This window comes from Vombatus ursinus, unplaced genomic scaffold (assembly GCF_900497805.2).
Source record: "Vombatus ursinus unplaced genomic scaffold, bare-nosed wombat genome assembly UNPS02007612.1, whole genome shotgun sequence".
NCBI classification, from domain to species: Eukaryota; Metazoa; Chordata; class Mammalia; order Diprotodontia; family Vombatidae; genus Vombatus; species Vombatus ursinus.
This window is the reverse complement of record NW_020947390.1, coordinates 8,350,731-8,367,424: the sequence shown is the minus strand read 5'-3', so window position 1 is coordinate 8,367,424 and position 16,694 is coordinate 8,350,731. Positions and strand designations below refer to the sequence as shown.

General features: G+C 35.2%; 1 protein-coding gene across 2 annotated transcripts in view; it reads right to left on the bottom strand.

Annotated features, from left to right (window-relative positions):
* Positions 1-16,694, bottom strand: part of GRIA4 (glutamate ionotropic receptor AMPA type subunit 4) — a 467,849-nt gene that overhangs the window by 46,208 nt on the left and 404,947 nt on the right. For both annotated transcript variants that reach the window (XM_027849547.1, XM_027849546.1), the window contains exons 12-13: positions 14,504-14,702; positions 5,142-5,389 (exon numbers count right to left, since the gene is read on the bottom strand). In XM_027849547.1, the coding sequence (XP_027705348.1) occupies positions 5,142-5,389; positions 14,504-14,702 (447 nt within the window). The remainder of the gene's footprint in view (positions 1-5,141; positions 5,390-14,503; positions 14,703-16,694) is intronic.

Below are 16,694 nucleotides of genomic sequence, written 5' to 3'. Positions count from 1 at the left end.
GGCATGTTACCAAGTTGGTGTAACTGTGTCTCATTCTTTTCATAACCCGCACACTGATAAAAGATCCCTGAGCACACTGCTTTCTTTTGAAACATCAATTCTTTGTGGTAGTAAATACATCTTGTTTTCAACTCTGGCACACAAATATCTTTCAGAGAAAGGAGCCTAAGTTTGAATGATAATCCATCATTTTTGGAGAAGACGATGGATGATGCATCTGACGGCTGGAATAATGCACTTGGCTTCAAATGCAAGAGATTAAGAGCAAGTGGTTGGTTGTGAGTCAAGTCTGGAAATTTCCCCTGGACCAAGGAAAAATTCCAAGTATGACTCTTTTCTTTCTTAGAATTATGTACCGACTTCAGAATACTGTGAATTTCCCTATGAGAGATATTTTGATATAGCAGGTAATAATACTTATGAAAATAGAAATGAGACAATTCTTAACCAAAATATGGTAGCTTATAAGAGACTGCCCCATTTCTTAAATGACATTAAATTAGAAATACACTCTATTCATTTTTCTTATTTTCTTTACCTGCTATGGACATGCTTTTACTGACACTTAAAAAACACTTAAAAAACTGAAAGTTTTTAAATAATGCTGCACACTATTAATGCTTATCATCTGAATAATAATTGATTTTGGGCAATCAGTCATATTAAATAAAGAATGAGTCGGAGGTTTCTGTTTCAGAGAAGCCAGGTGCTCACATGTAAAATAGGCTCATGAGATATTCTAAAGTCAAGATAGTCTCTCAACACAGTTTAAAAGAAAGTATGATTTCCTCCCTCCAAAACCCTATACTCCTGAGGTAAGGGCAGAAGGCTTATGTGTTTCTGTAGAAGATAACCTTGGGGGAAAAATCTTGCTGCCTCTAGCCTTTCTCTCTCACAGTTTATCTCAACCTTCTGACATTTAGTTTCAGTGTACACATTCTTCTAGACTTTCCCTCTTTGCAGGCTTAGTTTTCACAAATGATAACTTTAATAACTTCAACATACCTGGCAATCTGCTTCTTACTTGTCACAATCCAAGTCCTGCCAGTACTCTGTTCACATACTATACGGATTGTCCCCTGTTTCTCATACATGTTGCTCCTCCTCCTGTTTCTTTGCCTTTGCAATGCTTCTCCCTGTACTTGGAACACTCACCCTTCTCCCCACACCTCTGCAAATTCCTAGTTTCCTTCAAGACTCAACAATCCTACCTTCTTCAGAAGGCCTTTCCTAATGCTTCCAGCTACTGGTGCCTTTTTCTTGCTCTACATGTATCTTATATGTCTCTTGGCACATACGTGTTCTCTTTCCTACTAGAATGTAAGATTTTTGAGGGCTGGGACTATTTTTGCTTTTTTCTTTAGATCCTTAGAACTGAGCACAATGCCTGAAACATAGTGAATGCTTAATAACTGACTGAAGTGCATTTCAAAGAACACTGGATTTGGATTCAGAGGAGCTGAGTTCAAACCCTTATTCTACCAGTTTCCACCTGTGTGACCTACAGTAAGTCCTTTAACTTCTTAGAGTATCAGTTTCCTCATCTGAACGTATTTAATTAGATGACTTCAAAGACCCTGCTAGCTCTAGTTCTATGATTTTATTGCCCGTAGCCATTGGGAATTGCCCACTGGTCTCTTGCAAAACTGGCAAAGATGCAAATAAGTAGCAATCACTCAGTATCTTTAATACTTTCATATGCAAGCACAATGTACATGCTTACATTGAATTGCATAGATACTATCTTCTTTAGTTGTCTAAACCATAAAGGTAGAGACTAGTCATCACTGAAAGCTGTTCTGTATTGACTTTTCAATTTTATTCTGTATTCTTTTCCTCCCCCTCCATGTGACATTTATTCTGGTTTATTTTTCACTAACAGAGAAGTTTAGAGATTTTAACAACTCACAGAACATTAGAGGCAGGTTGCTACTTGCCAGTCATCTCTTTTTGCTTTCTGGATCAGCCTACATAGATGGAAAGAATACTCATTGGGCTTGGGGGGTGGAGGAGGAAGTTGAGGGAGTCACTTTGCTGCTCAATGAATCAAAGCAGCAGGGGTTTTTGAGAAAGCAATCTTTGTTTGGATTTCTAAAGGCATGTCTAACTCTTGGACCTATAGACAATGGAAAAACTAACAGAGAGTTCACTAAAAAAATGAATGATACTGGGCAAACAAAGCTCTAGTTAAAAAGCTTGGCACCACAGGGCAACAGGCTTGGTCTCAGCTGGACTAGTAAGGGAAGAATGGTCCTAATTCATTCTGGCATCCTAGCTGCAGGATGACCCTTCAGGAGCTTGCCACCAGGAGCCTCATGCAGCTCATCACTATCTGAAAGCTTTACCATCTATGTACAAAATGATTATTTATCCTGCCCTTAGATCATTATTATTTTTCTTTTTAATTAAAGTAGAATCTCAACAGAATATGAATTCATGCCTGATGAGCAACAGGGGCAGGTGAAAGCTACTTGGCATCTATAGCCCTTGTGAGATTCTAAAAGGCATGATGAGATGACTGAAGTTTTGGTATGCAAAGTCCAGCTTGCTCAGGAAATTGTGGTGTGTATATAAAACAAAGCACATAAACAAATTCTGCCTCCAGGAAGCTGTGCCTAACAATTACCTCATTAACAAGGCCAAAAGAAGGACAGGAAAGAGGGGGAACCCACTGGCTCATTATTATACAGCTCTATACAGAAGAAGCTCTTCAGCTTTTCCCTGAAACAATCCCTGTAGTGTGAGATTTGACAAAGTGGCACATTTAAGACCAAATTTGGTTGTCATTAATGGGAGTCAGGCGCAACAACATCTGAGGGCCAAATTCAGTCCTTGGAGTTCGACTTTCATCAGTAGAAATAGAAAGAATAAGGCAATTAATGTTCATTAATAAAAAGAAATTGATCCATGTATCAGTGAGATAATATGTGTGCATGTGCTTTTTAAATTGTAAAGCACTCTATACATGGAAAATCTCACCATCCACATATTCTTTATCTTTACCTCTTCCTTTCTTTCTTTCCTTCCTTCCCTCCCTCCCTTCCTCCCTCACTTTCTACCTCCCTCCCTCCCTTCCTTCCTTCCTTCTTTCCTTCCTTCCTTCCTTCCTTCCTTCCTTCCTTCCTTCCTTCCTTCCTTCCTTCCTTCCTCCCTCAATCTCTTCCTCTCTTCTTCCTTTCTTCCCTCCTTCCCACCCTCTCTTCCTTCCTTTCTTCTTTACTATTCTTCTCTTATAACTATCCTTTTGATAGAGAGCTGGTACCAGATCCCATTGAATGCCATCTCCAACTTTAGGTACATGTACTACAAAAGAAATCACCCCCAAGTTAGGAGTGCTCATTTAGAGAAAATAATCATACTTAGTAAATGTATACAATTTTCTGAATGTTTGAAATATTGATGGTTCCTTCCATTTGGGTTGAATTCTATGATAGATTATTTTCTGGCACCCTTCTAGTTCCACTGTACTTTCTCATAAATTGAGTCAGAGCTAAGGAGTTGCCAAAGGCTATGACCACATGTTTCATTATTCCCTCACAACTGGTGGTTTTGTTCTATTTCCTCTCTCTCTCTCTCTTTTTAAGTGTATCATACCATGCTCTACTAGAAATATCTCTTCATACAATGTAAATATTTTAAAGTTTTCAATTAAGGAGGTTATTCCTAGCAGTGAGAAGTAGTAGTAGAGAGAGTCCTGGAGTAAGGAATACCTGTATCCAAGTCCTGTCTCTGTGACATTGTAGCTGTATAACCATGAGCAAATCACTTAACCTCTCACTCCAGGCAACTCTCTCAGAGTATAAGATACAGGAAAGCTGCTGATCTGCATTGGTGGAGGAAGTTTCCATATAGGTTATTCCCTACAGACAATGAATTAACTCTGGAAACAAAATAGGAATGAAAAAGTTTATAATAGCATAAAGTCCTTTCTGATAATAGTAATTTTTTTCATCCTGTATAGTGAAAAGGATGATATAATCCCAATGGTGTTTTCCTTTCAGATTAGGCAATGGTGCCACCCCAGTGTCTGACTAGTAACATTAATTTATTTTCTTTTTATTATTAAAAACATTGATATTCTCTCAGTTTTTGCTCTGAATCTGTTAGATTCATGCAATACTGTCAAATGAAGTGTCAACATTCATATGGAGACCAAGTGGTGCAATTACTTCCTTATCTCCAGTTCTGTTTCTGTCTTAAATCTGATGCAAATGTGATGATCTCCACAACTCCTCAGCAGCCATCAGTGCTTAGAGAAGATGAGGAAATCTGCCTCCTTTACCATGATGTGAATTTCAATGTCCAAGATGGAAAGGATAGAAAGAACAGATTTTAATAGTTTTGCTTAAGAATGAAATTCTTACTTTCAATTGTGGATTATTATGCAACAAAGTTATGCTTATGGATCACATCTTTGAGATCAAAACCTAAATACTTTGAGATTTGGGATATTTAGGAATGTATTTGGGAATAATCATAAGGCTGGATTCTAGTGATCTTACTTATATCACACTCCCATCAAAATCTGTGGGAATGTGACTGGAGTAAGACCTACGGAATCAGAGCCTACTTTCCTTCCAACTACTGAGAGTTCACCTACTCTCATAAATGCATGTACTTACTCTCTGAAACAACTTTAGGCAAAGCTAAAATAAGAAAATGCCACAAATGTAACAAAACACTGAAATGGAACATTGGTTCATATGTAAGAGAGGTCGGTTATTTAGTGCTTTAACAAGCAACTTCTGAATCAGAAACTAATAGCTACAGATCATTAACTGACAATTTCAAAAAAGGTAAATATTGTTGCTATAAAAATGATAGTATTAAATTTTGTGCCTACACATGTCAATGAAATATAAAAATAGGTTTTACCTGAGTTTTAGGCCAACTAGAAGCAGCTAGTGTAAAACCAGGTTGATTTTTATATGGCCTTGAAAAGTCTACATCAAATTCTAAAGTTAATCATTCTAAAGTTAAAAACAGTTACCTGTTTGTTGACCAAAAATATGAAATGGAGGAAAAGAAAAAAAAATAACATACCATGTTCACACACAAAACAAAAAAAATTCTATCAGGGACATCAGGGAAGGTGGAATACTATAACAACACATGTTATATTGTTATACTATTCCACCCACCTTAATGAGGAACCCTTAGGCGTTGCTACTCCATAGCCTTTCGAATCCAGATTTCCTCCAACTTTCATGGTGTCACATGGCTTTCGCTGTTCAATGTATTCATTCATAGTAGACTCCAGAAGGAATGCAAATTTTCCCTTGGACTTGCGGACACGTGCTACTCCCTCAGCTGTAGTTCTAGTGAACACTGAAGGCTCAGCTGATTTCATGTAGGTCCACATCTTTTCATAGACAGCTATTTTTGATCTCTGGAGGAAATCAAAACAAAATTTAATGTTGGAAGGAATAAAATATTAACAATGATTTTTTGATTAAAATATATTCTCTCATTGTCCTTCATTGTCTCCTCCAATTCTCATTTGCTAAATAATATCACTCTTCTCCAATTCTAGGAACTTTCCTGTATAGTTTAAAATTAGGAATCTATTTAAAAAGGATGTTTAATGGAAATGATTGAGTTATGGTATCATGCTAGGTGGCACAGTGGATAGAGTGCTGAGTCAGGAAGACTCATTTTCATGAGTTCTATTCTGGCCTCAGACACTTACTAGCTGTGTGACCCTGGGCAAGTCATTTAACCCCATTTGCCTCAGTTTCCTCATCCGTAAAATGAGCTGGAAAAGGAAATGGCAAATCATTCCAGTATCTTGGCCAGGAAAACTCCAGCGGGGTCATGAAGAGCAGGATTTGACTGAAATGACTGAACAACAACTCTCACTCAGTTGGGTAGGGGATCATAGGATCAAAGATTAAGATACCTTAAAATGAAAGGTACTTTAAAATTCGTCTAGTTTAATACTCTCATTTTAGAGATGAAAAAAATAAAGGCCCAAGGAAGAGAAGTGACTTATTTGAGTTCACAGAACCCATATCCTCTGACACTAGGGCCAGTGTGCTTTCTACTATACTGCCTAAATTCATGCTGTTATGAATTTAAAATAATATTTGACACAAGAGCTCAATATATTCATAGTACCCATGTCATACTAATTACTACTCTCTACTAGTTAAAAAAGGAACATGATATTCTAAATGTAGAAGATTCTGAATATTATTGGCCAATTTGCATCATACTTTTATAACCAAATCACATTAATATTCAAATACATAATAAATTACTTGCTTTAATCTTTCTAAAAATGTCTTTTTTATTTTTGTATTAATTTATTTTGATTTATCAATAATCACTTCCATATGCTTTTGAGTTTAAAATTTTTCTCCCCCTTCCTCCCCACCACCCTCTCCAAGATGGCACACAATCTAATATAGGCTATACATTTACATTCCTATTAAACATATTTTCGCATTAGTGATGTTGTAAGGAAAAATTAAAACCAATAGGAGGAACCATCAGAAAGAGGAAACAAAACTCAACAGAAGAGAAAAAAAATAGCAATTCAATTTCCATAGTTCTTTCTTTGGATGTGGATAGCATTTTCCATCACGAGGCCTCTGGAGATGTCTTAGATCCTTGTATTGCTGGGAAGGGTTAAGTTTATCAATATTAGTCATCACACAACATGGCTGTTATAAAAATATCTTTTAATACCAAAGTTGTTTACTAGTGGAAATGATACTAAACTTTTTTGTTTCAAAGTTTTGATGATAATTATTTACATTAGTAATATCTACAAAAGGATAAATTCATAGAATAATCATAGAGACACAAAATAGGAAACATTAATGATAGCCCACAAACCATAAATCCATTCACAAGAAAAAAATAATGAATGGAAATTTTGTTTTAGACAGGGGCAAAAACAAAATCAAAATTTCGAGACAATATACAGAAATGATCCTTATTTCATCAATTTCCCATTTTATGACAACAAGCAGTTCCAAGCTTATTTACTTCAGCTAAGACACAGGTTTGCTTTTATGAATTTTCATAGGGAAGCTCATTTGGGATATCATTTCATCCACTAAAATTACTTAAATCATCTAAATTATTTCCTGGTATCTGAATTAAACATCTGATATTTCATCTGCATGCAAATTTTCTAATATTAGAACACCTTGAATCTTGTTTGATAATACATGGGGACAAGCAAATTTATTTTTGTCTTCACAGCACTCTTTCAATAATAACCTATGACATTTTGGATCTATTTACATCTGAAATTGTGGAGAAACTTCATTCAGATTTAAACTCACTCATAAGGCCAAAGGCTATCTAAATATACTTTCTTTCCTAACATTAGTTAGATACATTTGTTGGTGGCCTCTCTAGAACTTTTTACATGGTAAGTGTTTAATATTTACTGAATTGGATGTGGTCAAATAGAAAGGATTTCTTAAAGGACCTACAGACATTGTAAATAATTGAGACAAAGAGGTATACTTTTGGGATCAAAATAGTCTTTGAAGTTAAATAACACAATCATTGGGATTTAGATTATTAGGCTCTAACTACAATGTGAATTTTATGACCTTTCTTGTTCTTATGAACTCTAAAATGCCACATAAGTGCAAGCTAGCAATAATAACAATCAGAATACAATTGTCCATGGAAAGAGGTTCAGGTTTGGGGCTCCAAGTGCAGATAACTAATATGACTATGGCTCCTTGAAAACTCACCGTGTCTTGTAAATATCTACTCCTTGGTTGGTATTTGAAAAATGTCTCAAGACACAAGGAAAGTGTGGGATATGACAAGTCAATGGTAGATATTATAATCTACACAGATAAGGAAAGGGATGCAATGCCCACCTCAGAGTTCTTATGGTAGGATAGAAGCACAAAATTCTCCAAAATAAACACTCAGTTGAAAGAGGAGCTTTTGTCTCTGCCCTTAGCCAGGGTCCCTCCCTTTCTTTAGTTTAGGAGGACAGAGCTTGGATGATATTTAGTTCAACCATCTGGGAAAATCGAACTCTTTCAGGTTGTATGGGCTTTGTATGTACCTATATATGTATAAGGAGTCAGTCTTCAAAGAACGTAAGCTCTTTGAGGACAGGACCTGTTTCTCTTTTATTTTCACATTCCCTACAGCAAGTATAGCATTTGGAACATGGTAGGACTTATTAAATTGCTACTGATTGATTGCTAACTAGAGTATGCCCAAAGGGCCCTTAGAAAAGCTGATAATTCAGAGGAGAGTAGTTCAACAGGAAGTTTCCATTCCAGTTCCTGATTTTCCTAATTTTACAATGTAGCTTCCACAAAGGTGAACAAGCTTATCCTGCTGGGATAAGCTCTCTTCTGTTTTCTGGGACAACAGAGTATAATCTATACCCAGCATATGAAGTATGATAAGAGAAAGTGAGTGAGTGTGTTAACAAGATGAGATTTTGCTTCCCTAATTGCAACTAGCTAGATTTGGAGTTAGAGGGGGAAGCTTTATGAAGGTGACAGATTCACTATGATGATAAGGATTCTGACTTTTGCCTTCTTTGATGTTCTATAAATAGTATCAGTGTAGATAATTCTGCAATGATAAATCTCTGATATCTGATATCCCTACCTCACCTTCTTTCCACCCCTAGGCTATGAACCATGCTGCCAATGAACCTCACTACCCACCCCTGAATAATTTTGCCCGGTAGGTTGCAGGTATTTTGTATTTTTGTATCGTCATTCCTCTCTAACCCATTCATTTATATCTGCCCTCAATATGGCCAGAAAAGATTTTTTTTTAACAGAATCATAGAGCTAATCAAGTCTACAGGGGAAAAGGAATTTGTTTGGGAATGATTTTGAATAGACTTATGCATTTTAAAGGAACTCACTGAACTTTTTAATGGGGAAAACAACATTAAATCATAGATCTGTGTCAATTATTAGGTCATTTTCTAAGCACTTAAAATAGTCTGCTGAGGTATGTCTCTTAGCTGAATTGAGACATGAAGGAAGATTGAAATTGAATAGACTTTTGAAATGACTCATTAAGAAATAACATTTAACTACAGGCAACCAAAGAATATATTACACTATTGAAAAAAGGCAAACTATTCCTTTAAAGGTAAAACTATTCACTTGTATGCCACTTTTATACATTTTAAAATACCCTGATCTCTTGAACTTCAAGGTAGAGAAGAGTATGTTGTAACATTTGGTTAAAATGTATTTTATGTACGGAAACGCAAGAAGGGATTCAGCTCCTTTAAAACAAGAGAAAGGTTTAATGGCTAAAGGAACCCAGTCTGTGGAAATGGGCTAGTGAAAATTGGCTAAAAAAATGGCAAGTGAAGACTAGGTTATGAAATCTGAATTTCCACTTGAAAAGAAAGGAAAGTATAAACATTTTGTTGAAGGTACTATTACTAGCAAGTGGATCCCCTTAGATTCAGATCAACAGGGTTGTACCTAGTTTCTACCAGTCCAGATAAGTAGGAGATAATGGACTGCTTTTCTTCATCTTTACTCTAACTTGAAAGGAAGTAAGATTGAGAACCAGAGGTCAGAAGGGAAGCACTGCAGTTTTCTCTGGGCTTCATCCATAACTGCAAGAAGGTTGCTATCTGATAGGTTAGCATAATAAGCATCAAATTAAAAAATGATGCTGAATGAAGGTAGAAAAAAGTGATGAGGCATTTCAGCAGAGGCACAACAAACTTAGAAACTGCTCAAGTATTGAGGCTTTTGTACCTTGAAGATCCGTGCTTACAGGGTCTCTCTGAAGCATCACACTATTGTGAGTATACAACCAGTTTCTGATGCTGAAGGAGGGGAGATAGGCCAAGCAAATATCAGTGATTGGATTAAATAGCTATGTCTCTGTTTTGAGCAATTAAAAATAACTATCTGATATTTATATTTTTTATTTCTATTAAAGAAGAGTTGTAAGTAATAAAGCTGTATCTGATAATAAAATCTTAATTTCCTTAAAAGGTGTCAGGGAAAATCTATATTCTTTTTTTTTTTTTTTTTTTGGTGAGGCAATTGGGGTTAGTGACTTGTCCAGAGTCACATAGCTAGTGAGTGTTATGTGTCTGAGGCCAAATTTGAACTCAAGTCTTCCTGATTCCAGGGCCAATGCTCTATCTACTGAGCCACCTAGCTACCCTGAAAATCTACATTCTTGTATATTCCAGAACTCTTGAACCTAGAAAAGTGTCTAGCACAGAGTAAGTACTTAATAGTTGCCTTCTGATTGATTAAAAAACAAAACAGAACAAAACAAAACTCCAAATAGGTTTATATTACTGTGGATGCAAGATTCCTGGCAATACAAGCCAACTGCTTGCACTTGACCCTTAAATTCTCCAACTATTCAGAAGGTATTTAATGACCTAAGTTTCTCCTTAAAACAAAAGGTGATCTTAAAGAGATAAAAACAAACCTCCCCCACCCCCAAACCAATAGCCTACTCCTGATGCTGTATCATTATGAGTCACGTAATCCTCCAGTCTCTGAAGAATTAGAAAGTCACCCAAAAGGTACCAAAAAGTAGCATTATGGATGTGATCAGGCTGTACCACATCACTAAGAAAGAATTATGCAAAAGAAGGAGGGTAATTGACACTGTTGGAGCATTGTATGACCAGAAAAGAAGGTGGAAATATCCAGGGATAACCTAGGCATAGTCTTAAAGCTTTATTGGTATGGATGCAAAGTCAAGAGTCCTCTTATGTTGGGTGGACTACTGTCAAGGATTTATAAAACTAGAGCAAGAGTCACACAAAATAGATAGGTAAGGAAGGATCATGATTGGCCTTGCTGCAGAAAGTATCCACATCAATGAGATGGTATATCTATCAAAATTTCAAAGTATGAAAAAAGATTTTTCTGCTGGTGACATTCATACACAGTGACAGATGTGAGTCAATATTTCTTAGAATCAGAAAGCAATTAAACAAATTTGAGTAGAGTCAAGCCTAGATTTTATTTACCATCTCTATCAAATTAAAAGGCCAAGGTGTGGAAAATTTTCTTTATATTCTGGTACTATGTATCTTGTTATTTTAAAGGGATATATTGAAGTTTTAACCACTTTACTATCTCTTTTATGATTGTGAGAAGTGTGTCACTGGTAAGTCATGTTCTTACTAGAAAATAACAAATAAATCGGAAGGAGCTGGATTAGAAGCCAAGTCAACAAGTATTTACTATGTGTCAGGCACTGGGCTCAGCACTGAGGATACAAATACAAGAAGAAAAATTGTTTTTGCCTTCAAGGAGCATACTTTCTAATGGAGAAAGACAACAAAAAAGGAGCTGAAAAGGAGGTGGAGGGGTAAGATATTTCTTAAGCAAATAATGCAAAATAGGATGGAGCCTGGAGACAAATGAGGACATAGCTGGCCTGGGCATTTTCTTTCAAATAGTGTATCTGGGAAGAATCAGATAATCAGAAGAAGGGGCCTCAAGGGCAGAGAGTTCTTCCAGTGGGAGAAGTCCAGAGGTAGAGTGAATTTCCAGGGTGAGGAGCTTTCCATGGCTTGAAAGAGAAAGTTTAGAGATTCAGGAATGGATCCTGTAGAAAAATGACTAGCACACTAGCAGACCTTGAAGATCCCTTCTACCTATAAATCTATGATTCCGATTACATACAAAATTCTTAATTCCACTGGCTTCAGTGGTGTCTGAAATGTAGTAGTCACTTAATAAATGTTTACTGATTGATTAATCATCTCATGAATATCTTGAAATGTGAATATCTTGAAATGTGTTTTCTTCTTCCAGGAGGCTGTATAGAAGGACATAAGTTCTACTAACGCTGCCTACACATAAGAATCTCAAAATAACATTCTGAGCAGTGCCTATATACTAATCTACCTCTTTGTCATTTCACTGATAACTTCTTCAAATCTAAACTATGATAAGTCAACTGCGTCTAGAAGTTCAATTTATTCAAGCACTGTAAGAATAATGATGTATAAGCACTGTAACTGTAAAAAGTATCATTTTTTTTCCTGACAAGTATAAACCATTGCCAAGTGCCTCTATAGTTCTACTAACAAGGATAAAAATAATATAATACATACAAGTCTCATGTTAGTGGCAAAAACTCATTGGCAGATTCAGAAGCAATTTATCACCCTCACCTAATATTGATAAGGAGTGCAGAATTGCTAAAGTGTTGGGTGTAGGTCATTGCCAGGGGCAGAATAGTAGAGTAAATAAATGCAATATTACTATGTTCTTATGAGAAAATATTTGTGATGAATAGAAAAATACACTTCAGTCTCCTCAATCAAGTTGACAAATGGCTCATTGAAAGCAGTGCCACTCTGTAGGGTAAGAGTGAGTGAGTGAGAGAGTGAGAGAGAGAGACAGAGAGACAGAGAGAGAGAGAGCACCATTATGTAAAATCCATGCTTTTTATTTTCTGATGAGATGTAGCTTAGATGTTTCAGAGCCTGAAATTTTTATACATATCTATGTTCACTAAGAAGCTTTCCAACTAAAATCTGTTCAGAGAAAAAAAATTGTGTATGTTCTGCAAATTCAGGCAATGGCTTTATCCATTATGTGTATACATATATATATGTATATATATATATATATATATGTACATACATACATATGTGTGTGTGTGTGTGTCCATTAATTCACTTATTTATTTTTAGTAATAGCTCCTGTGAACTGTGAAATGATTTACTTTTACTTCTTCCAGATAGGAACAAGATAAAATAAAATAAAAATTCCCATTTTGTCTGATCATTCCAAAGTTTTCGGTAACATTTTCTTGGATTTTTTTCTTTGTTAATCAAATTTGAAATGTATTTTCTTTATCATTTCATTGAGAACGCAAAAAAGGCTAACAAGTAGCTTACTGACAAATAAAAAGATCACCACCCCCCATCCCCCAATCCCACTGGCCAAACCAGTACTTGTACTTTGCTTTCATGCATCTTCAGAACCATTTCCGAGAAAGATGACTGTATTTCACTTCCCTATGCTCTTGAAGAAAAATCTGTGATTTGACAAAATTCATGCCTTCCACAGAGCTGAAACTGTGATAAACTTGTACCTAATGCTAATAAAGCATTGTTACCATGAAGAGTATTAGTTAAGTCAAAAATTTAGGTTGCTATGCCTAACTTCAAAAGCAGAATTTAATAACTATTTAATGTAATACCTAATGATCAAATTTATGGTATGGGGGAAAATTTAAAAAAAATCTTATGATAGAAAGGTTTTAGGTAATACAGTGAAGCAGAATAATGAAAAATGTATGATTCAGTCAATTGTTCTTTTGTGTATAGAAAGTTGGATATCTGGTTTGACCAATTATTTCTTACCAAATTAACTATTGATTTGGATGATATCATTAAAGAGATATTAATATCTTTTGAAAAACAAATATTTTCTAGAATGCATCCCAAACATATGTATGTTTTTCTTTGAAAGTTAAGATAGCTTAACCATTTTGGCTATATTTAATGTCCTATACTTTAAAATGGAAAGTAAAATTTAAATTTAAAAGGTAAAAGATAACATACATAAAAGTAAAAATTTAAAATTCCACTTAAATTTATTTAGCATGTAATTTTGGACTGTAAGGATTACTGTTCTTTTATGTGAGAAGTCATGAAACAAGATATATTCAAATATTCATGCAACCTTCCATGTTTCTTAAGCAAGTAATGCAAAATGTCTTCAGTCACAGCTGGTTAAATATACTTGAAAATATAGATACAAAATGTATCACAAATCCTAGAAAGTTCTTTTAAAGTCTTTATATCACTGGTTTTAAGGAGAGTTAGGGTGCAAGAGGGTTCAGGAAATCAAACTCTACCATGGAAGGGACCCCTAAAAATACATGCCTGACTGGGACATAAATCATAAGTCACATGAAGAACAACATAATATATCGATTCAGCTAACTTCCACTTCTAATGCTGTTAAGAAAATGCAAAGTGAAGATTAAACACATTCTGATAAATGCTTCTAGAATTTAAACATTTTCTGCCTTCATTTTCTGAAAAGAAGTGAACTATGGATTTAAACTATTATCATAGAACAATATAATCCATATGGGCAATAAAGTTCGCAGTTAAAGTTTTGGTTTGAAAAGGCAAGGAGCTACAATTAGATTTCAAAAGCTGCCTAATGCTGGCATTTCTCTCTTCTCATTCTAATTCTTATCCCTTATCACAAAGCCACACTAAGTATGAGCAATATAGTCATCTTCACTATTACCATAGCATTGTCAATGCTTGCTGCTATTATTATCGAAGCATTAGATCAATAACTAATGGAGAGTTTTTCCAATCAGCTCTTGCTTTTCCAGTCCCTTGGGGGCAATGTACTTTTCTCAAGTAAAGATCAGTAATTGTTTTAAAGATTAGGGAGGGTTTAAACTCCATGAAGTAGTCATAGGTAGTAACCAAGTACTACAGATTGCACCATGATTACTTATAAATTAACATTTGTTTCAAAGTGGAGAGCATTTTGTGGTACTTCTGTTGACTTACTCTGAAGAATTCTTTCGTTGACCCAGAGTCCAATGTTCCATATGCAATTTCAGTTTGTTTGGCAAGGTCTTCTGCACTTTCTATTGGGGAGACCATTCGCTCAACTGTCAAGAATGCAGCAAGGTTTGCCGTGTAAGATGAGATGATGATGAGAGTAAAGAACCACCAAACACCTCCAACAATTCGACCTGAGAGGGATCTAAACATGAATAAGGTAATGAACATTTTCCTGTCTCTAAGGTTGGGAAAGAGAAAAATACTATTTTTTAATGTACTTGTTAAAGAATTAATCAATTTACCTAATTTTATATATTTTGGCAGGATTTCTTTTAATGATTTATGCACTATTTGGTGATCCTTCTGCTATATTTATAATATAATTGATACTGAAAATGTGAAAATCTCCTCTTTATTGCTCAGTAAATAGAAATGGATAAAAACTAACTTTGTGCTGGATTAATGCATAGAAAAGTGCTAGTGAGATCCTAATAGCACTGGTGAACAGATGGATTGCATTCTCCTTTCTTGTCATAGCTTCATTGAGATGGAGTGGCATATGTTGGGGGTAGTTAGTAGAGCTGGCACTGTGGTTATAACAGGTGAATGATTATGTTCATTCCAAAATAATCTTAGCCCTTGGATATAGCACCCCAGACTACATATCCTTTCTGGAATAACTATAGTACATTTTTACATTGTCTTATATATCTTCTCACTACTCACTACTTCCGTTGCTTGGTATTAGGTTAAGAGGGTGGAAAAATGATCTAAATGAGAAAAGTCAGCATGTGCTGATGATCTCATTAGCACCTTATACTGTCTAAATTGGTCTTGAAACTTTTTGCTTTTGTTGGATTGAGGAATCCCTATGTTAATTCTATAATTTCCATGGCTAGCATTAAAGCTAGTATAACAAATTATTTTTTATTTGATCTTCACAACAATCTCGGGAGGTAGGTACTATTATTATCTGTATTTTATAGATGAGGAAACTGATACTGAGAGAAGTTAAGTGATTTGCCCTGGGTCACCCAACTAGTAAATGCCTGAGAGAGGATATAAATTTATGTCTTCCTAATTTCAGGTCAGGTACCCTAACTATTATACCATAATAATTTTACATAGCTCTTTCCTCACCCTTTAAACATTTTTCTAAGTCTTAGTTGTAATCTTGGTTATGGTCTCTTAACACAGGTGCATACAATAATTATCTATCTTGCTTCTGATTGTTTATTTAGACAACAGAAAGTAATTTCAGGAGGTCCTCACTGCTATATGTGCAAGAAGTTATATATTGAGCTCAAGATAGATGTATGTGTGTTTATGTGCATGTTACAGTATGGAAATGGTTCATTATTTCATTGCTGTGGGAACTTTACTTAAACAGACTTAGTTGTTAAGTCTTAGAGAGCCGCTTGAGGCTCAGGAAAGTTACATGGCTTCCCTACAGTTGATTATATAGCTAATTAAATTTGAGATAGTATTTGAATCCACGTATTTCTCCAATTTCAAGAATATATGTACTCTAACAAGCTGCCTTTTGAATATGTGAGGTGTCCACAAAATCTTAGTGCTGTTTTACATTTAATAGCTTAAAGTTATTATATACAGAATCATCCCCCCTCCTTCCACCACAGCCATTTTAATCTATATACTTTATGGGGGAAGTGGATTACAATTTGATTACTTCTGTTGGCTATTGGAGGTTGACCTATTTTTTTTTTAGCAAAATTAACAGTGCAGTTACACACACACACACACACACATATCTATGTGTGTATATATATATATATATATATATATATACACACACACATACATATATATCCCAAGGTAATCCTGAAAACATGTGCATAAAGCCTAGAATACTAGTAATCACTTCAACATAATGTTGGAGTAGATTGGTCTCAAAATAGTATTTGTCTTGATTGTAGAACTTAATACATAACGTCTTAGAGTATATGCATCTTACAGTGATCCAGATTCTATGGAACTTCATCACAGACATCTCCCTTAAGTTACATTGGCATGAGAATCAAACTTAACAGTTGCTACCCATCAGCTTATTAAAATGTTTATTCAAATCATGAGAAGGGAACTGAAAATGAGTTCATGTAATTACAATTTAGATTTTATTTTCCATCTGTCAAATCACTGAACTAAACATTAATACTAAATGGTTTTGACAGTG